The sequence below is a fragment of the Canis lupus genome, chromosome 22 (genome assembly GCF_011100685.1).
Source record: "Canis lupus familiaris isolate Mischka breed German Shepherd chromosome 22, alternate assembly UU_Cfam_GSD_1.0, whole genome shotgun sequence".
Lineage (NCBI taxonomy): Eukaryota > Metazoa > Chordata > Mammalia > Carnivora > Canidae > Canis > Canis lupus.
Window position 1 is genome coordinate 9,014,067 of NC_049243.1, and position 23,840 is coordinate 9,037,906.

General features: G+C 37.1%; 1 protein-coding gene and 1 long non-coding RNA gene across 3 annotated transcripts in view; one reads left to right on the forward strand and one right to left on the reverse strand.

The window, feature by feature from the left end:
- VWA8 (von Willebrand factor A domain containing 8) overlaps window positions 1-23,840 on the forward strand; it is a 353,871-nt gene that overhangs the window by 234,010 nt on the left and 96,021 nt on the right. For both annotated transcript variants that reach the window (XR_005376290.1, XM_038569648.1), the window contains exons 30-36: window positions 5,074-5,184; window positions 6,108-6,172; window positions 6,641-6,766; window positions 7,898-8,007; window positions 8,723-8,877; window positions 12,899-13,094; window positions 20,368-20,449. Coding sequence is in view for 1 of the 2 variants with exons in the window: in XM_038569648.1 (XP_038425576.1) it covers window positions 5,074-5,184; window positions 6,108-6,172; window positions 6,641-6,766; window positions 7,898-8,007; window positions 8,723-8,877; window positions 12,899-13,094; window positions 20,368-20,449 (845 nt within the window). In the remaining variant the exon portion in view is untranslated. The remainder of the gene's footprint in view (window positions 1-5,073; window positions 5,185-6,107; window positions 6,173-6,640; window positions 6,767-7,897; window positions 8,008-8,722; window positions 8,878-12,898; window positions 13,095-20,367; window positions 20,450-23,840) is intronic.
- LOC102152721 lies at window positions 5,039-13,846 on the reverse strand. The gene is made up of 4 exons (XR_005376291.1): window positions 13,232-13,846; window positions 10,701-10,802; window positions 6,592-6,892; window positions 5,039-5,576 (listed from the first exon to the last, which is right to left on the reverse strand). It is a non-coding gene; the product is annotated as an uncharacterized LOC102152721 (long non-coding RNA).

The following is a 23,840-nucleotide window of genomic DNA, read 5'->3' on the forward strand; positions in this document are numbered from 1 at the left end:
GGTCACAGAGGTTCCTCAGCTGGGTGGGGCAGGGTCATGGTGCAGGGAGTAGAGAAGCAGATTGTGCAGAGCCTCACAGACCATTGTACTGTCCTGAGCCTTGCCTATGGGTGGAAGAGGGTGGTGTTAGAGCGTTTCAAGCAGAGGAGTAGCATGACCTGACTTAGATTTTTAAAGAATTTCTCCAGCTCCTCTGAGGTGAATATTCTATAGGTGCTAAGGCAGAATGAAGGAGACTGGTTAAGAAGTTTTTTTCAGTGACCCAGCAAGAGATAATTGCAGTTTAGAGGATGGAGGCTGTCAGTAATAGTGGATTCTGGATGTATGTTGAAAGTAGAATTGATAGGATTTCTGAACAGATCAGAGCCATGGGGTGAGAGAGGGTAGAGTTAATTAAGGGCAACTTCAAGGATAAAGGCACGAGCAACTGAAAGGATAGAGTCACCATCAGCTGAGTTGAGGAATTGATTTGGGAAGGATGAGACATTTGATTAAATCTGAGGTGCCAGGACACCTGGGTGACTCAGCGGTTGAGCACCTGCCTTTGGCTCAGGGTGTGATCTCGGGTCCTTGGATTGAGTCCCACATCGGGCTCCCCTCAGGGAGCCTGCTTTTCTCTCTGCCCATGTCTCTGCCTCTGTCTCTGTGTGTCTCTCATGAATAAATAAATTTAAAAATCTTTTTAAAAAATAATAAATCTGAGGTACCTCTAAGACATCCAAATAATTGAGCCTGGAGTTCAGTGGAAAGATCAGATCAGGATATACAAATTTGGGGGTTCTTGACACACAAATGTTCTTGAAAACTGTGAGACTGAAAGAGATCACCAAGGGAGTGAGTGTGGATAAAGAAGTCCAAGCTCTGGGTCAATAAAATATTAAGAAACCAGGGAGATTCAGGGAAAATCAGCCAAAGGGACTGAAGATGAGTGGCCAGCAAAGTAGGTGGGCATCCCAGGGAGTATGGTATCCCAGAAAGCAAGTGATGAACCCCTCAAGGAGAAGGATCGATTATTAAATGCTGGCCATGTGCCAAATAAAAGATGACCTACATTATCCCATGTCATTCTTGCAGCAGCACATTGAGGTCACCATTAACCATATTTACATGTGAGAAAACGGAGGCTCATAGAGCTTAGAACCTGCCCATTAAAAACACAGTAAAACTAAGATTCAAACCAAATTGGATTGGCCCCAGCAGAATTAAACTGCATCCTCCCTCTCACTCATGGCAACTACTTGGGGAAAAGAATAGTTTGAACAGTTAAGACATATTTACAATATTCAAGAAATGCAATGTTGTTATTTATAAGTATATAAAGTCACTAGGAGAGCAAAGTGTCACCAAAAAGCAATACTTTTAGACCATGTCTAATCAGGAGGAAATATTGCATAAATAAAATGTCAGTATTTCACTGAGTCAATAAGCCAACTTTAACTTTAGACCTTGTGTAAATAATTATCATAAATTCTGAGTAAATTTTTTTGAATTTCACCCTTTTTTTTTGAATTTTCACTTTCTCTTACAAGCAGAGTTTACAAATATCCAGATACTGCTTATAAAAATGTGTGTCCAGCACATGGAATAAGGGTTTCACTTTATAGGTTTCTAATAAAATATCAATGCTGTTGAATTGAATTCCACAACGAGAAGAATTTGTCATAAAAAGCACATATCTTGGTGATTTTTAATTAAAATTAAAAATTTACTGAATTAAAAATCAGTAAGCCAATCGAAATTTGAATAAGAATCTAAATTTGGAGTATTTATCCAAACGATCCTGCCAGATTTTCAGCTGTCAAATTAGCTGTCAAATCTACATATACCAATTCTTTGAAAGTACAAGATTTTTAGATTCTTAGCAAGTGTTATATTTTCTCAAAAGACCCAGTTATTTGGCAACATTGCTCATTAATACTCTGTTGAGTGTAAAAAGGTGCTTAACTTGCATAGCCAGCCCTTGGCCTCCTGGCCTTCCTTGCTACCTGACTTGGCCCTTTGACCAGAGTCTGAACCATTTTCTGGAAAACTACCTTGGCATCCTAAGCAAGCATGCACAGCTTATAGGAACGCTTCCACTGTACCCTGAACTACCTCTTCTTTTCCCAGAGAGGATCTCTTAGCTGTCTATTTTATATCATGGCCCTGTTCGGAGATAAGACCTCATGGTGCAGGGAGTGGAGAAGCAGATTGTTCAGACCTCTTTAATTCCATCTGAACAGGATGCATCTGTAAAATTTAGCAAATGGTGAACAATTCTCCCCAACTAGCAAATAAGTGCACTGCCCTCAGTTCTGTTTTCCTTCTCCATTCTGCCCTCCTTGAAAGCAGAGCTAAAATATTGTAGAGAAATACTCCCATTAATTCCTCTATCCCTTGTCTTTATAAAGCTTTGCTAAGGATGCATTTCTCTGGCTAAAAAAGTTGTTCAGAACTTCCTCGCTAAAATAAAATCTCAAGTAAGGGAAGGGAAACTTTGCCATGCCTAAAAATAAAGACCCTCCTCCCTTCCCCCTCCCCTGCCATGAGATTACTTATTTCATCTGTACAGAGTTTAGAATTTCAGACTTTAGGACATTGAGGTCATCCAGAGGTTACTTTTCTCCCAGTCAGATACAAGCATAATAAAATTGCTCACTTGCTTCTTCTCCCTGCCCCCCTAAAGGAGCACCAAAGCCACAGTTACACGTACTCAGATATGACGCAAAATTCTATTTTTAAACTCAGACAGAATATATTATTAGTCATTTACAGAAGGAAGCCATTAACATCTAAAAGGACGGAGCAACAGAGCTCCTTGGTGTTGCCAATTGCTTCTAAAACATTCTAAATACAACAATGGATGGAAATATATGTATGTTTTCTGCCACGTGAGACGATAACGGTTTTTCAGTCCACTTATGCCAAATTATGAGCCTATAAGTATTAGGTCCTAAAAAGGAAGAAAAATGCAAAACCGTACTTATTTTTTCTGCTTCATCGTATCTATTTAATCATCTGTTTATTCTTCTGCCTAATTATATTTTGAAATCAAACATTATTTTTAGGACTTTCTTTTGCTTAGAAGAGTTAATATTATCCCAAATGGCTGAAGTGCTATGAAATCATGTTAATGTAGTTCACATTTGCCACACGAGAAAGAGTGTCTCCTTCAAAAAATACTTGCTAAAAAAAAGATTTAATCTAGAATGGAGACTATAAATTTTTGACTTAATACATTTTCTTAAGTAAAACTGTTAAGGTATTGCCACCGTTTTTCGAACTTTCAAAGGCCAGAAATAATACTTCTCATAGGAAATGATGATTTTTTAAAAAACATCCCTAACGCACATTCTGAATGGAGAATTGCATATTATACCAATGACGCGCTCAAAGAGTGATGTTTGCAGAGAAGCTTAAGCTCTGTCAACATGCTTAGTAGGATTTTTTAATACAGTCACCATGTGGAGTGTAGGAATCTATACAGTACAAATACAATGACTTTAATGCCTGAGCACTTCAGTACAATTAGCTAAGTCAAATAAACTTGAAACCACAGGATGAAGTCCCAGATGTATGGATGAATCATCAATCTTTTTGCATTTCTTTTCATTTGAGACTGGACTACATAAGACAGGGCAAGAGTGGTGGTCAATTCAACATTGTGTCCTCCTTTATGCTTTAAACCTAAGCTGTTCAGTAACTATTAAGGAACAAGCAAACGGATATTCATTTGTTTCCTATATCTTGCAAACTATCTATTCATTCTTTGGATTCATTATGACTTCATTTTCCCCAAAGAAAGTTTGTGAAATGCAAAGTTCATACAGGTTAGGACAACTGGAGGAGCCCTAAATTTAAAACAAAACAAAAGAAAATCAAGAAGACAATTGCATAACAATGAGGCCTGAAAAAGAACTTAAAGGTGCCCTTTTTTGCAAGCCTTTTTGTCTAATCTTCAAACATTTTTTAAGTTTTAACCACAAAGAGCCAAGTTCATTGTGTCTCTTTAAAATATTTCGTCTTTTCTGCCTTTCTCAATTTTAAATTCTTATTCATGTGTTCCTGTTCACTGATTTTAATGTTTAAAGTTTATTTCAACATTTTTTTCTGGGAAAAAAATGCTAACCACTGGGAGGTTATTACTTCATTTGCAAAACTATAATTAATACGGCTGGAGAAATCTCTTGTTTGTATATCATTACAGCACCACTGTGAGTTCTTCAAGCTTAGTGAATTTTAAAATGAAGAAACACTCATTGCAAACTAGGTTCTTAGGATCCTTGATCTTTTCTGGCTAACCCATCATTTTATCATGTACATATCTTCTGAAGTAAACCTTGTGAAAACCACAAACAAGATTTAATTATGCACAGTGTAAGACAGTTTTCAACAAAATATTCTTTAAGTATCATTTTAATAAAAGTGAACAGACTTTAAAAATTATTGATCCTGGGGATCCCTGGGTGGCGCAGCGGTTTAGCGCCTGTCTTTGGCCCAGGGCGTGATCCTGGAGACCCGGGATCGAATCCCACGTCGGGCTCCCGGTGCATGGAGCCTGCTTCTCCCTCTGCCTGTGTCTCTGCCCCTCTCTCTCTCTCTCTCTCTCTCTCTCTCTCTCTCTCTGTGTGACTATCATAAATAAATAAATAAAATTTTAAAAAAATTATTGATCCTCTTAATTTCCTCAAGTATATAATAAAACAGAATCATGGTTAAGTAGCATGTATTTAGAAAGGGCTTTATAAATATATATATATTCTTTACATTCTATATTAAGGAAAACCACGTAGTGTCTTTATGGTGTCTCTTAAGTCTTTCAATATCATCATCTTCCCTTTGGTTAACCACTGTATTCTTTATTCCCACATTGCCAAGAGCCTACTGCTTTAGAAAGAAGAAAGAAAAGAAGGGAGGGAGGAGGGAGGGAGGAAGGGAGGGAGGGAAGGGAAGGAAGGAAGGAAGGAAGGAAGGAAGGAAGGAAGGAAGGAAGGAAGGAAGGAAGGAAGGAAGGAAGGAAGGAAGGAAGGAAAAGAAAAGAAAAGAAAAAAAAAGAATGAATCTTGACCTTTTTACTATTCACTTTATTTCCAGAGTAATGTTATCCTATTATTGGATACCACTGGCCAAGCACTTCGACGTCTCATCCTCCCTTCAGAAGAGGTTCCATCTAAGAAACCTTCCTGGTGGAGTAAGGAGGACACGGTAAGGAACACTCAACTTGTCCAGCAAATTTCCAAGGATTTCTGGAGCTTTCTACCTGAAAGATGTGTGCATGCCCATCCCTCTCAGTACCTATTGTTTATAACTGCACTGCACAAGAGAATTCTCATTGTGCACTTGTAGATGTTAATGTAATACAAATAGACATAGATACACATATCATTAAGTTACCAGTAACTTTTTTTTTTTGTAGACCTCATACTCACATGAAGACTTGTCAGGACTGAACTATAATAATAGATCATCGTGAACTTTTTGAGCATGATATTCATGACAGATTCCTGAGCATGCAGTCACTGAACTATTTTCAAGTTGTACGTTTATGTCTTGGCTTCATGTAATAAACTGATGAATATGACACCTGATTGCACCTACTAAATAAATAAACATTTAAATATATTAACTAAATTAAACTAGTAAATAAGTTCTAGGCCAACCCAAGAGAATTTATTCTGAATTTATTAAAAAAAAAGTAATAGATATAAAATAAGTCTGACTTCTTGCCCTATGCAAGAGCATACTTAAGTCTTAAAAGACCATGAAAAAAAAACACCCAGATATCTTAAATACCATAAATATATTCAAATCTACAAAAACTATATTTCTTATGTGTTTATATCATGGTATAAATTCCACAGTTAACCACAAGATAGTAGGTTTATTTCTAATCAGTATTTGGGATTATTTTTTAAATTTTTATCCTAAAGTTATTTTAGTACATAGTTGAAATAAATTTTGAAATATACTTTGATCCACATTATGATAACAATCTGAAGTAAATAAAGAGGTAGCTTCTCAGAGAATTACATGTTTTACATGTCAAAGAACTTTATTTAAGAAAAAACAGCTGAAGAGACATGACTGCATCTCACACATTTAATGTGAATATTTTGTTTTGTCTTTAGGAAACTTATAAAATGTGTAAAGAATTTTCGCACAAAAACTGGCTAGTATTCTACAAAGAAAATGGGTGAGCTCTTTGTTATAGAAGATTTAACCTGGGATCCTTGTTTTGTCCATTCTGTTTCCTCATTTAATTATACTTGCTTATTATAAAACCAATGTAACAAATTGCAAATGTTTTATTGTAAAAGTAACTCCTCCCACATTGTAGAATATTTAAAAACAGACCTAATGACAGTGCTTGGGACACTTGGGTGGCTCGTTGGTTAAGCTTCCAACTCTTGATTTCAGATCAGGTCATGACCTCTGGGTCGTGAGATTGAGCCCTGTGTCCGGCTCCGTGCCTGCTTAAGATTCTCTATCTCCCTCTCCCTCTGCCTCCCCTCCCCCATTGTCTCAATTAACATTTTTCTTTGTTATTATTTAGTCTTGATCTTCTTAGGGTTGCATGATAGATCATGAAATGACGGTGCCATTGTTACTCACCCATTATCCTCACCATTTCCTTTCAGATAGTTTTCTTCTCCTCTTTCAGGAACAACCTGACTGTGCTGGATGTTCTAGAAGGTCGAACTCACACCATCTCACTTCCCATCAACCTGAAGACAGTTTTTCTTGTAGCAGAGGACAAGTGGCTTCTGGTAGAGGACAAAACAAATCAGTGGGTAGATCTACATAGCATCTCATGGAGTGTACCATAGCTCAACCATGTGTATGCAGTTATCCAGCATCCTTACTCTTCTGTCTTCCAATGTCTGGCTTTTAACAATTTCTGAATTTGGCATCTCTGTAGATGAAAATTAAAGGAAAGGGGAGGGGAAAATGGAAATAAATATCACTTCACAGAGTAATTATAAAGTGTTTCAGAGAATGACGTTGAAGTTAACAGTAAAAACATAATGACTTTTAAGTATGATCCATATTTCCTTGGATTTTTCCCATTACTACATTGAAAATTCATGGTATTCTTGCCCAATTAGAGATATTTCAAAATAGATATTTGATTTATCCTCTCTTCGGAGGACCATGGTGTCTGTCCTAGAGCTGTTGCCTTTTTGGAGCTTCACAAAATTCACCCCCTAGAAGTTTCTTCTTCATTTTGTCTTGGTTGCTCTTATATAGTTACATTCATGTTTGTGTTGCTTCCCTCCCATTGGATGCTATATTTCTTGATGAAAGGGAATTATATATGCACATGGCATGAAAAAGTGTGCACAGTAAATTTTGTGTCCCCCTCCCTCCTGCATTACCTTGACTGGCTAAATACAGACTCTCTCTCTCTCTGCCCCTTGGGTGACAAGCAGAAATATCTTGCTGCAAAAGATTTCTGGCTATTCATACATCCCTATTTTAGAAACCTTAAAAATAGATAGATGGGGAATTATAGCAGTTAGGGCCTCTGTCCCTTAGCTGGTCACAAATAAGAGGCCAGGTTCCCACTTGACCTACTGGCTAATCAAACAGTCCTATCAATAGCAGGTTCCATGATAACGCAGGTGTGTTGCATTAGGGTTGCTTTTTTTTTTTTTTTTTTTTTTTTTCAGTTTTCAGCCCTTCCTCTTACTGGATTCTAGTTCATATTTATTACTGCATTGTTATTATGCAATGCTCCCTATACACCACGTTGAGAAGTTATTTGTTCAGAGTGTAACTCTGAAACTGCAAATCATACTCAAAATATAAAAACAAGGCTTTGGCAGGGGGTTGGGGTAGAATTCTGATTTTTCATAGCCTGGACTCACAATTATCAAAAAGGAAAAACTTTTCATTTAGGTGTTTTGTTTGTTTACAGGAAATATCTTTTAACTAAGCCTGCACACATTGAATCTGAGGATAGTGGGGTTTGCCAGTTGTACATGTTGAAAGAAGAACCACCTAGCTCAGGATTTGGAGTTATACAAGGTAAATTGTGTGATCTTTGTGTTTATGGCCGTATGGTTCATGCTTACAGTCCTCTAGCATCATTTAAGAACAATAACATCCACATATGTTAAATTTATGCCAAGAGAGAAACTTAGTAGCTACATTAGAACTAGTAAATAAGAATGTACTATCTTTTAAGTTGTTTGAATTTTTTTAACTGAGAAAGCAGAATTTTAATATACATTTAGTTTCTAAATGTATAAATGTATATTATACATTTAGATATACATTCATACATTCTAAATGTATAAATAATATACATTCTAAGTGTATATTAAATGTAATTCTAAATGTATACTTAATGTAATTATATATTACCCTTTTAGGGTTGCATCTTTTCTTTTTTTACACAGGACCTCAGATTTTCTACTTAATTCATCACAGTTTTGAGGGATGAATAGTACTTATGAAAAAAACCTAAAACATACCATTACCAGCACTGGATTGGGTCAGTTTCACATCTTTCCTGCGGGTGATATTAATAATATATATTGCTAATGAAATTTCAAATTCAGTAAATACTTGTATTCATTTAGAGAAGATGCCTTGATTGTAAAAACTGAATTTTCTCAAACAAAAGGCCGTGAATATAATTTAAAGTGTTTTCTCTTTTTTTAACTTGTGCTTTTCTGTTCAAGTTAACAAGAATGAAATCTCGGGGCATATGGTATCTAATGTTTCTCTGACACTTCAGAAACAGATCTCAGCATACCTCATAAAATTTCAAGTGATCAGCTATCATCTGAAAATCTAAGTTCAGCTGTGGGACAGAAAATTGCATCTCCTAACCGAATTCTCTCAGATAAGAATAGTTATGCTACAGTTGTTATTGGCTTCCCAGATCTTATGGTAAGCACCATTTTTTTTCAATTATTGAATAAATATTTCTTCTCCTCAGTCTAGCCTGTAATCTATAAGGCTATCATAGGGCTAATTAAAAATGTAACAATATTCTGGTAAACATTTCAGATCAAGTCTATATTCCAAATCAGTCATTAGAAAATGCACTCAACCTATTGAGCTTCTCTTGCTTCTTTAAAATTAACATTTGGAGAGTAATGCAGTTATGTGATTTAGTCATGGGATACCAGTCTTCTTTATACATGGGAGTCCATGTGACACGGTTAAATGTTTAACCTACTGACTATAATTTTACATTATGTTGTCTTAATGTGTGCTTATGTAATCTGTCAAGAGGAGCATTTGAGACTGACAAAATAATATGTCTTCTAGAATTTGTTAGTTATATTTGTTGGGGGGGGTCTCATCACTGTGGATTACATTTTTCAACACTCATGAACATCAATTCACTTTCCATTGAGTTTTGCTCTGATTTCTCATATCTTTGCAGCATCCAGATTATGGTGATAGTCTCAACTATCAGAAGGGACCACTGCTGCTATGTACCATTATCTGTAAAGAAGAGGCTATTTGTAATTGACTTCAGATGAAACTAGTCACCATATTCCCCTGATGAAAACGGGGGAAAATGAAATATAAAGGCTATTTAAGTCCAAGATGCCATCTAATGACCTTAGATGTAGCTCCGTGTATTTTGATTTAACATTTAATTTTCATGATTACGTTTGTAGCTTTTGTTTTTGAATAGAATCATTTAAGGATAAAGATATGGGCTCTGCCTGATGGTACACCCATCTCAAACAATCTCAGATTTTTAATGTAATTAATGAATGGTGACTACTTCAGGATTTAAGGTATCTGAAATCCAAAACCCAGTGGATAATATGTGGCTTAGGATTTTGCCATATGTCTTCCTAATTATTAAGTAAAAAGCGTTTGCTATGGTATTATATAACTGAAAATGAAACACATTGTTGTAATACAGTATCTACATAGCCTTGTCTGAATGAGAGTTGTGTTTAATATGCTTTCTCAATGATTGCTGCCCTCAGTAGGGAAAATACTAGAGCTATGTTTCTGAAGGTGTAGTCATTTAAAATACTGATCTTCTGATTGAAGAAATTAGTATAGGAATATAATGTTACTGTAAAAAAAATGGTTAAAAAGTATTTGGCACTGAGTATAACACATCTTGTATTAACCCTGTAGAAATCCTTTATAGCCTATAGGACTAGTGTTAAATTAAAAGTCCTACCCCCCTACTCAGTATGGTAAGCAACACATAGGAGATGTTAGTGAATATTTGTTAAATAAAAGACTACGGTCAGTTAGGCAGCCTTTCAGCATTTTATGATAACAAACGTATTTTTTAGGTCCTAATACAAAAATCAGGCACTGCACTATTCTAAATCCTTTCATACATGACAATTTTTAAAACAATTTTATAAGGTTTTAAAGATGAAGAAACAGAGAAGGTATATCCCCTAGGCCACAAAAAAAATACGAGTAAAGGAGCTGGTATTTGAGGTCAAGTGTGACTGACCTTCAAACCTGTATCCTTTCTCCTGTACCACAGTGCCTTTCTGCTTTTATGTGAATCTCTTTTGACTCTTCGTAAATCTATCAATAAAGGGATATGTCACCTAGTAACTTTTTATAGCATTATCAGAAGCACCTAAATTATTATAAACATAGTATCACTTCCTTACCTAATGCCAAGTAGCCATAAAAACCTATAGCAGATATCATTCTCAATAGCAAAACATTAAAAGCATTCCTTTTAATATCAAGAATAAGACAAGGATACTCACCATCACCACTTATATTAAACGCTCTACTGAGTATCTCAGATATCAAAATTTTTGATAAATTGAATTTCTTCAAAATTGGCAGCTTCGGCTCTATAGAAGACACTGTTAAGAGAATGAAAAGGTACCGCTGGGAAAAAATATTGGCAGATCACATTTCCCACAATGGACTTGTATCTAGAACCTACAAAGTTTCCTTAAAACTCAAAGGCAAGAAAACAAATCATCCAATATAGAAAATGGGCAAACAGTAGCTCAGTGTGAAGCATCAGAGGGCAGAGTCTGAGCAGGTGAGCCCATCCAAGATGGGGGAGGGTATAACCACCGGTGATGAGAATCAACTCCAGGCAGGATGCAGACAGTGCCCATGAAGAGGTAGAAGTAGCCTGGTGTAGGATTTAGAAGCCCCAGTAAGGTGAGGAGGCATCCATTCATGAGTGTAGCCCAATGTGGGCTCTCAGAACCAAGCAGAGTAAGGAAGGCATTTGCCCAGGAGGGAAGGTTAGTAATGGGATGGGATATAAGTCACATTCAGTGGAATTGAGCAAGAAAAGTAAATCTATTAAAGATAATGAAGTCTAGTTTCTCACTGTTGGAGAAGGGAGTTACAGATAGAGAAAGGGAGAACTCCAGAATGAATCCTGTAATCATTGCATTAGAATTGGATCTATTTGTGTGAACTCCTGGTTTTCAATATATTGGGGGTAAATGTGGGGAAAAAGGCAAATAATTTGAACAGATGCTTTAAGAGGCTAAGAGATTAAGTACATGAAAAGATGTCCAATATCATTAGTTATTTGGGAAATGCAAATTAAAATCATGATGAGATACTACTATATGCCTGTTAGAACAGCTAAAATAAAAAAAATACTGACAAATCCAGCTCATACATTTTTATGGAAGAGCAAGGATAAACAATAATCAAGATGTGAAGAAGAACCAAGTAGAAGCAGAGGTATTTGCCCTACTAAGTTTCAAGGCTTATTATGAAGCTTCAGTAACTAAGACAATGGTATGGGTGTAGGGATAGAAAAATAAATGAGTGGAGTAAGTACCCAGCAACAGATGGATGCATATTCAGAACTGTATTTTATAGTAGCAGTGTTGATCAGTGCTATTTGGTATTTGATGGTATTTAGACAATATTTCCAATTAGTGGAAAAAGGACAAATAATGAATCTCGCCTCACGCCATTCACAAAAATAAATCTCTAATGGATTAAGGACTTAAATGTGAAAGACAAAACTTTAAAACATTTAGAAAATATATAGGAGAGTATCTATGATTTGGGAGTAGGGAAGGCTAAATACATATATGGCAAAAAAATGTAAGTAAAGCAAGGGGGAAAATTAACTCAAAATTCCAGAAGAGTTATGAACATCTAGGGCAGACAGAAAGATATGAATGGTAAGGAACACTCAGGGACTTCAGAATGCTGGCAATGCCAGAGAGTAGGTGTATTAGATATTTCATTTTCAAACTGACTTTATTGTTATAGTCCCTCTTTTTAGTTATAATTCATCTCAAGGTAAAAAATATGTTGTATATTTCACATTTGCCTGAAAATTATGATTATTGGTAAGCAGCTATTTTCTATACTAAATTCAAAAATGTTGAGAAATAATCTGATTTTTTATACTCGTGAAATACAAGTATCTGGTGTCTGCTTAAAGGGCTGCATTATACCAGGTGTGGTATACGTACTTTATAGTAGAGTTGGCCCTTGAACAACATGGGGGTTAGGGATGCTGACCCCCTTCACACAGTCAAAACTCCATGAATAACTTTCAACTCCCCAATACTTAACTACTAATAGCCTACAGTTGACTGGAAGCCTTACTGATAACATAAACATTTGATTACATACATTTTGTATCTTACGTAACATTTTATATGTACAATAAAGTAAGCTGGAGAAAAGAAAATGTCATTAAGAAAATCATGAGGAAGAGAAAATACATTTACTGTACTGTAAAAAATCCACATATAAGTGGATCTGCACAGTTCAGACTTGTATTGTTCAAGGGTCAACAGTATTTCAGTACTTTTTTTTTTTAAATGTAGGCTCCATGCCCAGCTTGGAGCCCAACATGGGGCTTGATCTCACAACCCTGAGATCAAGACCTGAATTGAGATGAAGTGTCAGACGCTTAACTGACCGAGCTCCCCTATATTTCAGCACTTTAATCTTTTTCTTTCAGTCACCCAGTGAAGTCTATTCTTGGAAAAGGCCATCATCCTTGCATAAACCAAGTGTCACTGATACAACATTCTATGGAGGAAAAAAGAAAAGTGAAACTCCAAAACAAAGCAATTGTGTGACTCTTTTAGATACTAACCAGATCGTCAGGATTCTGCCCCCAGGAGAAGTCCCTCTAAAAGATATCTACCCAAAAGGTAAGAAACTTACCAACTCCTAATTTGCCAAGGTAGTCAAGGTGTAGTTTGCTTTTGGTAGGGATATTTAATTTATCATTATCATTCTGTATTTATAAATGTAATTTTATCAGGGTCAAGTAGCTAAAAAGACCTACGTGTATGCCCAGAAGGTTTTCACTCAGTTTCTCGCAGTGTGTGGTGGAAGCCACTGCTGTTAAAACTCTTCTTCCAGGGGGATCCCTGGGTGGCTCAGCAGTTTGGCACCTGCCTTCAGCCCAGAGCATGATCCTGGAGTCCCAGGATCGAGTCCCACATCGGGCTCCCCGCATGGAGCCTGCTTCTCCCTCTGCCTGTGTCTCTGCCTCTCTCTCTCTCTCTCTCATGAATAAATAAAATAAAATCTTTAAAAAATAAATAAGTAAAATAAATAAAACTCTTCTTCCTTTGCCTTACAGTCTATATGATTACTTTACTTAGAAGATATTGTCAAAGAGACTTAAAAATCATCAGACCAATAGGGATAGAATATGGGGCCGACTTTTGTCTTGAACTCCCATGATGAAAGGCCAAGGACTCATGCAAGTTACTGCCTTAGCAGTGCTCTCAGAGCTGTCTAATATTTATTACTGCAAAACATATGCCAGGTCCTGTACTGATCACTTTTCCTTGTATACATGTATTTAACCTTCAAATCTCCATTCTGTCGTCGATGAACTCTCTAACTTGTATGCAGGGAAGCTGACAGAGGGAGCTCAGATGGCAGGCCAAGGGTCCCCCCACCCCCACCCCCACCCCCGCCCCAAAGTGACCACCAGAGCTCAGATCTGCACCAAGTCTTCCAGGTCTATTCTCACTGAACTACACAGGCTTTCATCACAATGGATAATGATGAAATTGTTTGATCATTGAGCCACTGATTATTATTTGCATCATAGTCATAACATACCCTGTGTCTACATTCATTATTATCACTGTGGACTTAATAAATATAATGCTAGATGTATTATAATCTGTTACTGGGTTTGAGAAGTCCTGATTATATGATAATCTTTAGAATTAATTCCTTCCAAAGAAATCATCATTTCCCCAAAATGTTTCTTAAGGTTGAAGAGGCAGGTGAATAAAGTGACAATCTCAGTACAGTGCTATGATAGGTATATTCACAAGATGATCTATAAAAGGAGAAGCTTGTAGTCCAGACTGGTGATTATGAGCTGACCCTTGAAAAGATGAATAGGAGGGAATCAAATGAAGGAATTATTTCAGGAAGAGGGAAACCTGTGTGAAAGGTACAGGGGCATGACAACATTCCAGGAAATACAAGAAACTGTACTAGAATTTAGTGCACCCAGGAGTCTTCCTTGATACTTCTTCTCCTTCATCCTCTCTATCTAATCCCATCATAAATTACCATGTCCTTTTGATACACCTCACTAGTATACTTTGATTCACCCACTTGACTAGAGTTCTATTACCAACATCCAAATCACTGCCATCTTGCACTGGAATATTACAACAGCCTCCTGACGTTTCTTCTACCTCTCTTTCCTCATCCTACCCATTCCCCACACATCCATGATATTTTAAAGTATGCATTCGTTCTTATTAAGGTTCAGTTTATATGGAGTAAAAGTCATCCTTTTTTGTATATAATTCTGTGAGTTTGGCAAACACATGCAGTTGTATAACCATCACCATAACTGACAAAGAACAATTCCATCTCCACCAAACCCCCGCTTTGCACTCAGCCTCTCTGCCTCTTCCCTATCCCCTGACCGGGTCTGATTTCTGTCCTTTTCCAGAATGTTCATATAAACAGCAACATAGAGTATATGATCTTTCACTTCTGGCTTCGGTCACCTAATGTCATGTATTTGAGAATCACTTATATTATTGTTTGTGCCACTAGTTCATTTTATCACCAAGTAGTAGTCTATTGTGTGGATGTGCACACTTTGTCTATTCATTCACAAGTTGGGGGCTAGTTGGATCATTTCCTCCTTTGGACAATACTGAATAAGGCTGTTGTGAACACTTGCGCACAAATCCTTAAGTGAGCATAAGTCTTTGCTTCACTTGAATAAATACGTAGGAGTGGCATTTTTACATTAGATGAAAGAACCGCCAAACTGTTTTACAAAGTGACAATACGTTTTGTATTCCAGTCAGCAATGAAGGAGAGTTCTGGTTGCACCGCCTCCTTGCCAATACTTGGTACAGTCAGTCTTTCACCATTCTAGGAGGCATGCAGCAGTATCTCATGATGATTTTAATTTGCATTTTCCCCAGTGTCTAATGATGTTGAGCATCTTGTCATGTGTGCCTTCCTTCATGAAATGTCTCAGATTTTTTGCCCTTGAGTTATTTGGGGTTTTTTTTTTTTTTTTTTTAAGAGTTTTGTGTGTTCCTTATATATTCTGAAGTACAAGTCCACTATCAGATACATTCTTTTCAAACATTTTCTCCCATTTTGATGAAGGGAAAATCTCCCTTCTAGGAATTTTGTAGTTCTGGATTTTACATGTCATGCTCCATTTTGAGATCTTTTTTTTTATACGGTGCAAAGTGTGGATTGAGACTCATTGTTTTATATGTGGATATTCACTTGTTTCAGCACCATTTGCTGGAAAATCTGTCCTTTCTCCATTGAATTTCAGCAGTTGGACCTCTGCTGAATATCAACTGACCACATATGTTTGGGTCTCTTTCTGTATTTTCTATTGTGATCCATTGATCGCTGTGTCTATGCCTTCACTAGTAGCACACTTGATTACTTTCTAGCTTTGACACTTCTTTATAATGAGTGTCAAAGTCAGATAGTATAGAGCTTCTAACTGTTGGTAGGTATCAGTGGGTAGAAAATTAAGAGGAAATCAAGGATAAGGAAGACTTCTGGCTAAACTGACCTGGGAGGATTCTTGCTGAAGGTGGGCCAGGGTGATGAGACCTTACCTCGAGGATGATGGAGGATGAGGACACCTGATCACATGTTGAGGGTGGAGGATTCTGGTTAAACTGACTTAGCAAGACTGTTGCTAAAAGTGAGGCAGTGCACAGATGAACACAGAAGCCCAAAAGTTGGGGCCTATTTGGAACGAGGATCCAGAAGAGCCTGACTAGAGTTTGGTCCCAGGGGAATGGTCTTTGTCATCATCCATATTGATAGCTCCTTCATTTATTTTCACTGCTGAACACACTACAGTTTATTCATCTGGTCTCTGTTGATGCACACTTAAGTTCTTTCTGATTTTTGCTATTACAGATAATAGGCAATGAATAGCCTCATACCCTTCTCCTTGTGTACATGCTGAGAGTCCATAGGATATATATTTAAGAGTAGAATTACCAAATTGTTTCCCAAATATTGTTCCGGCAGCATAAAAGAAGTCCTGTGCTCCCAATCCTTATCTACTCTTATAAGGATCAGACCTTGTATTGTGGTTTCAGTTTCTCTTTCCCTAATTTAATAACCTTGAGAATCTTTTTATATGTTGTGATTTACTCTTCTGAGAGTTGCCTATTAGGGCTTAGAATGGTGTCCAGCACATAGGAAAAATTTCATAAACATGGACTATAAAAAAAAAAAAAAAAAACAGAAAACCCTAGGAGAATGATAAAGGGAGATCCCAGGAAGATAGCTATGCACAGACCTTAGAGATCAGCCAGTTCAGATGAGGACACATGAGAAATTTGTAAATATTTAGCTAACAAGCATCAGTTATAAGGAACAAAAATAATAAGTTTGTGAAATTTTAAGAAGCATGTATCAAAACTATGAGACCATTATAATCCACAAGTTAAGAGAGGAGTGACTGATGTTAAAGTGTTCTTTGTACCTTACATTGTTCAAGAGGAAAGCAATGATATTAATAAAGTTTATGTGTCAGTAAAGTAGGAATAGAATATATAACTTCCAAAGTAGTAGAAGAAAGATTATGGCATAAGAAATACCTTTGCTCTGGTTAAGAAGCAATCGTGAGCCAACACTAGAATAAAAAAAAATAGTTATTTTTCTTTAAGTAAATAGAATCCAGCCATCTGATTAGTCAGGAACTAATGCATATCAGCCTGTTTATTAAAGAAATCAATAGAAACTATAAAGGCTATTTTCCTGGTGGCTTTCACAAAGATGGTATAACTTTTGCTGACTGCAGACAGGGAGAGATTTACTGTTGTCTTCCAGTTGTTTTTCTTCTAGTTAAATGTTAGCTTTTTTTTTTCTTCTTTTTCTTTTTTCTTAATTACAGACCTCAGCTCTTTAAACACAAAATAACAACTCTGGTTTAGAAGTGATACTCTGTGTTTTGAACTTTGAGTAAATTCAAAGATTTGGCAATTAGCCACATTGCAGGGCTCTTCATTTCACTCTTCATCTCTTAACACAGAAGTGCATTAAACTTGGTAGTTAACAGGTGTACATCAAATTACATTCCTAAAAGGAGTGAATTTTTTAATATGATTTCATCCTCCCTCTGAATGTGTTCTCAGTTGTTTTGTCTGACAGCTTTTATACGTCCTCCTAACCTTGGCGTTGTGCATATAAGCTGTCCCCACTGTTCATGGGACCTATGCAATAAACACGGAGCTGTGACTTGCCTTCCATCATTAGGTAATTCATCCCCACGCATAGCTTATACCTCTCTTTGAAATCCACCTGGACTGTAAATATAATGGAAATTTACTGAGCCTCTGTCCTCTCTATAGTGTTGAAATGTTTAAAATGGATAGACAAGGATTTGGCCAAATTTCGAGGGAAATCTGGCCACGGTGTTCACTTCCTTAATTCAATCACATATTCTGAGCTGATTCATTTTCAAATCAGTAAACGTCAGTTCTGATTATTTTTCAAATGCTTGCCATTACCACCACCACCACCACCACCACCACCACCACCACCACCACTCCCTTTATACTGTTCTGAAGTGCTTTATAGCCACAAATTGCCTTTTCTGATACGTGAAAATATTTTTTAGCGCCAGGAGTAAAATTCTTACTTTCTCCTTCTTGAAATAGACACAGCCATTACTGCATTTTTCTCACCCTCTTTATGCCATGGAATTAATTTGCACAGTGAAAGAAAAGATATTTTAAAATAAGTTGGCTTACTTTGCTTTCATGGGCCGTCTGAAAGCACTGGTGGCCTGTAGCTCAGCTTAATACTACTACTTATGAAAAAAAAAAAGCACCCGTGAGTGACAAGCCAAAATTTAAGTTGGTTAGCTAGGCAGCTCGAGTCATCCCAACCGCTTCAATAACTGGTCATTTTTGGCAAGGAACTTGGGTCTATAAATAATTCAACCCACTTCAGCTGGGTCTTAGCAGCAGGAACTGTCAAAAATGATATATGGTGCAGAACTTTATCCAAGACTGACCTTCTATCTCAGGCAGCATTTCTAATGCAGGCTGTGTGTGACTGATGATAAGCGTGCTTGTTTTATATAAATGGCCATCTAGGGACAGCCAATTCAGCCGGGTGGTCAGGTTACCATAGTAACTGTCTTTTCTTACCCTCCACTAACCCTGGACATTACCTTCCTTTCCTCCTAGCCCTCTGACCCTTGACACTTCCCTCTGCCTGACTCTGCAGCTCATACCTGGCCCCAGGCCTGTGAGTCCCACCCTGGAGTGTTTTCTGAGTCCCCAGAGGACCACAGTGGATTTTGTTTTGTTGTAGTTTTTTGTTTGTTTTTGTTTTTAAAGGAACTTTTCCTCTTTTTACTGTGGGCTCCTCAGATGAGACAGGAATCACATCTCCTTCTTCTCTGTCCTCAGTGCTTTGTTGTATAGTGTCTGGTACAAAGTAAGCCTAACCATGTTTGTTGAATAAATAAGACATATTTTGAGTTTTGAGTTTTTCAGATGGTCTACTCAAAAACCTTTGGCTACAAACATTAAATAAATATACCAAGTTTCTTATTTTTTGTAAACTATAAGTTGGATAAGTTCAGTGTGCATATCCTGGATATCTCATTCTAACGTGAAGTTGTAAGGTTCTGTGTAAGGGAGATTTTTTTTTTTTTAAGAGACATTAATGACCAATCTCTTGTAAAATGAGGCTGTTTTAAAAAGTTGTTGCCCTAGGATCAGCTTAGGTGGGAGCTGTGTGGAATGGTGGACAGAGCAGAGATTTCAAAGCCAGAAAGGCCTGGATTAGAAAGCCATCTCCATCACTCTCCAGCTATGTCGCCTCAAGCAAGTCACATTATTATTGTACTTCTATTAGCTTCAGCCTCCTCCTCTCTCAAGCAGGAATCATGTGTCTTTGCTGTCAGTATTAAGATCAATACCTATAAAGACTGAGCAGAGTTTCTGGTGGTGTCAGCCAGTGATCATGCGTGATGGCACTCAAGGCTTTGGAAAAGAAGTCAGCAGACCCCTGGAATTGGCTGGAAAGCAATTCCAGAATTGGAGATGGAAGCTCTGGCACCTGTTTGTCATACCCTCTCTTTCCCCAACCCTTTCATAGCTTCCATGATCCAGAGTCCTCATCCCGTGGGCTCATCCTCACCTCACCCTCACCTATGTCAGAGGGCCCTAATAATTACAGGTACCATGTGCTGAGCAACTATTAATAAAGTGCTTTTCATTCACTAAATTCATCTAAGCCTCAAAATAATGTGCTCAGATGCTCAGATGCTGTTGTGACCCCATTTTACAAGTGACAGAAGCAGTGAGATAACTCACTTGACCAGCATAAAACACAACTAAGAAATGCCAGAGCCAGGATTGTATACCTGGCCAGTCTGATTACAAAGTGGGTACTGCTTCCACCACATTATACTCTCATTATGACTTCCTAGGAAAGAAAAACAATTCGAGTGATGAAATCTTTTCAAATAAACTGTAAGTGCTAAAACATCTCATTTTGGGAAGCTGGCAAAGACAATGAAAAGAACTTAGGTCATTTTCTGACAGTAAAGAATCATGGCCTAATATGCAGGTATTTGACAATCTTTGTGTTTCAAGTGATAAAATCTTTTCAAATAAACTGTAAGTGCTAAAATGTCTCATCTTGAGAAGCTAGTAAAGACAATGAAAGAATTTAGGTAATTTTCTGACAGTAAAGAATCGTGGCCTAGTATGCAGGTGTTTGACAATCTTTGTGTTTCCTTGACAAAAACAACCCTAGAGACTAGACTTGGCTCAGGACCTTGTCAGGTGGGTCTCAAAGCTCTGCCCTAGGCTACTGCTAACTTCATTCCACTTTTAGCAACATTCATGCTTTCTTCTGGTCTTATTTTGATACCGTGCAGTAATTTAATACTCAGCTCGTGTCATGACTTGTTTGCAGATGTTACCCCTCCACAAACAGCTGGTTATATAGAAATCACTGACCTTCAATCAAAGACACTCCGGTATATCCCTATTCCCAGGTAATCCACTTTCACCTATGTTCTCAGTTTGTATGTCTGATTAAAAGCAAGTCAAGTCTTACCAAGTGCTCTGAATAAATGTGTGCTTTTGCCTCCTTAAATAGCAAGCTCCTTTTTTTTTCCCAGTTGCAGTTGGCTTGTATCTTGCTGCTGTTCTGCCTGTTTTACTGCTATTTTTATTTTCCTTTGGGAAAAATGTTCAAACAATATATAGGTGTAAGTCAACCTACGAGGCTTCATTTTTCTATCATTGATCTATTCATTGATCTATCCCAGTGATCAGTTTTTGTGTATCTGAAACAATGTTTTCAGTATTGCAGAAATATTCATCCTTACTATTTTTTTAAAGTTTTTATTCAGATTCTAGTTAATTAACATACAGTGTTCTATTAGTTTCAGTTGTACAGTTTAGGGATTCAATGCTTTAAACAACACCCAGTGCTCATCACAAGTGCCCTCCTTAATCCTCATCATCTATTTCACCCATCCCACCACTCACCTCCCTTCTGGTAACCATCAGTTTGTTCTCTATAGTTAAGAGTCTGTTTCTTGGTTTCTCTCTCTCTCTCTCTTTTGCTCTCTCTCTCTCCCTCTTTTTTTCCCCCTTTGCTTGTTTGTTTTGTTTCTTAAACTCTACATATAAATGCAATCATATGGTATTTGTCTTCTCTAACTTACTTTGCTTAGCATAATACTCTCGAGCTCCATCCACCATACTTAACTTTATATTTTAGTTTTCAGAGATAAATGTGTTCAAAATATCAAAGGAATTTAATTAGCATTTATTTAAAATTGTTTTTTGTTTTTTTAAAGATTTTATTTATTTATTCATGAGAGACACAGAGAGAGAGGCAGAGACACAGGCAGAGGGAGAAGCAGGCTCCATGCAGGGAGCCCAATGTGGGATCGATCCCAGGACTCCAGGATCACGCCCTGGGCCGAAGGCAGGCGCTAAACTGCTGAGCCACCCAGGGATCCCCTAAAATTGTTTTTGTTTTTTTTTTTATGTGAAGGGGGTGACTGGGTGATGAGCACTGAGTGGGGCACTGGACGGGATGAACACTGAATGTTATACTGTATGTTGACAAATCGAACTCCAATAAAAAAATATACAAAAAATAAATTTTAAAAAATGAAATTTAAAAAAAGAAATAAAATAAAATAAAATTTTGTGAAGGCTTTACAGTAGCTAAAGGCTTCCAGAGATTTTGTAATGGAGCTCATGACCATTCACTGCTTCTATCACTGTCCAGTGATGGAAGCAAAGTACCCAAACCAGCTAGACTGAGGATACCGAAGGAAAATTATGTGCTTGGTTTCTACCCTTGAGGATCACAAGTGTCCTCACCAGGAGTCTGTCCCTTTCTGAATGTATCCATGCCTGAACTCCCTCTTTCAGCTGAACCATGCACCTGCGCTCGTCTAGTTGGCCTAGCTCCCTCATTCTTCCATACTTTGCCCACCTCCACCCAGTCCATTGCCTCCTTCTAATCTTTTATTCTGCTTTAGCCTAGTTTGACATCACATCCCCTCCTTACATATACTTCCTGACAGAAGACTGAGCCCTCACAACACAGGGGTGAAAACCTCATCTGAAATCTCCCAACAGAGGAGCCTGGAGCATGAAAGAAAGGCCAGCCACACCAAGACCTGTCAGTCACCCACAGCATCATCAGGCCACTTTCCACCTAACTCTTCCAACCCCTAGAAGAAGATAGCCAAACATATGCCAAACATGACAGTACACAGTAACTCAGAAACACAGTTTCATTTCTTAGGACCCATAATCAGTTTCAATAAATAGGAATAATAAAAGCATAACTCAAAAAAAAAAGTTTACTTATTCCAACATATATAAGTGTGCCTTCTTAGAGCATCTTAATGTGTCCGTTTAATGGAAAATGGCTTTTAGTCATTTGGGGAAATCACTTATTCCAGATGAACTATGTGCTTATTAAAATATAATATTAGTTTAAGCCACAAAAGCAAAGAACAACTTTTTGTTTTTTACATTTCTAAAGCATTAGTCATTTTTCTCCACTATTTCTCTTAATTTCTCTTTCATTAGCTCTAGCTTTTATTTCATTGTTTTTCTCTTTTAACTTTCTGTGTGAACCAGATGTTATACCTGCCATGGAAAAAACATCTGGAAAAACAGCTGTGTATAGAGCCAATGCCAGCTGGTCGCCATGATGCATTCATTTAGAGCCGTACTGTCCACCAGAAATAGAATATAAGTCATGTATGTCATTCTATAGTCCTTATTAGCCACATTTTAAAAAAGGACTTAAAAAAGGAAAAATAAACAGTTGAAATTAATAACATTTTATTGACTCAGTATATTTGAATGTTATCATTTTATCATGCGTACTCTAAAATAAATAAAATATTTTTTAATTTTAAAAAATGTTATCATTTTGACACATGCTCAATATAAAAATTTTAATGAGATATTTTATATTCCTTTTTTCTTCTAAGTCTTTGAAATCAGTATGTATTTTATACTTTTGGAACATCTCAGTTTGGACTTGCCATATTTCAAGTGCCATGTGATTTGGAGTCTGTTCATTATCAGTATATCCTGAATTTCTCTTGAGATTAGCTATTGCCATTTTTGGCATATATGCAATCCAAGAGAACAACCCATCTGGATTTCAGTTTTCCTGCTAGTTGCTTAAATTTAGCATTCTGCTAGATAGCTGGAATTTTCCATCTGATGGCTAACTTCAAATAACATAAAATACAGTAACACCGTATGTAACTACAGGGCCAGAATGAATACATCACTTTTGCTCCCAGTAAAACTTGACTATTTTTCCTCAAATCTTTGTATTGCTTGCATCTGTAAAATGATACTGCCTAGCTCTCATCTGTGAGTGTATGAAAATCTGGGCCTCGCTCTACTATAATTGTATGTATTCTTTAAAGATCTTGCTATTATATATAAAGGGGAATATACATTTAAAATGAGATGAAGGGATCCCTGGGTGGCGCAGCGGTTTGGCGCCTGCCTTTGGCCCAGGGCGCGATCCTGGAGACCCGGGATCGAATCCCACGTCGGGCTCCCGGGGCATGGAGCCTGCTTCTCTCTCTGCCTGTGTCTCTGCCTCTCTCTCTGTGTGTGTGACTATCATAAATAAAAAAAAAATAAAAAATAAAAAATAAAAAATAAAAATAAAAAAAATAAAATGAGATGAGATGAAGAAGAGATTGTAGAGCTGGGGAGCAAATTGTAGTAAATATGTGATTTTTTTTTAGCACTTTTTTTGGCACTTTTTTTGACATACTGAAGAAATTGCCCCTATAAATTTCAAGTTTCATGGTATGAAGAGTTAGACGTTTAGCCAGTATATACAGTACACCACGTCTTACATCTTGAGTGCTCTTAGAA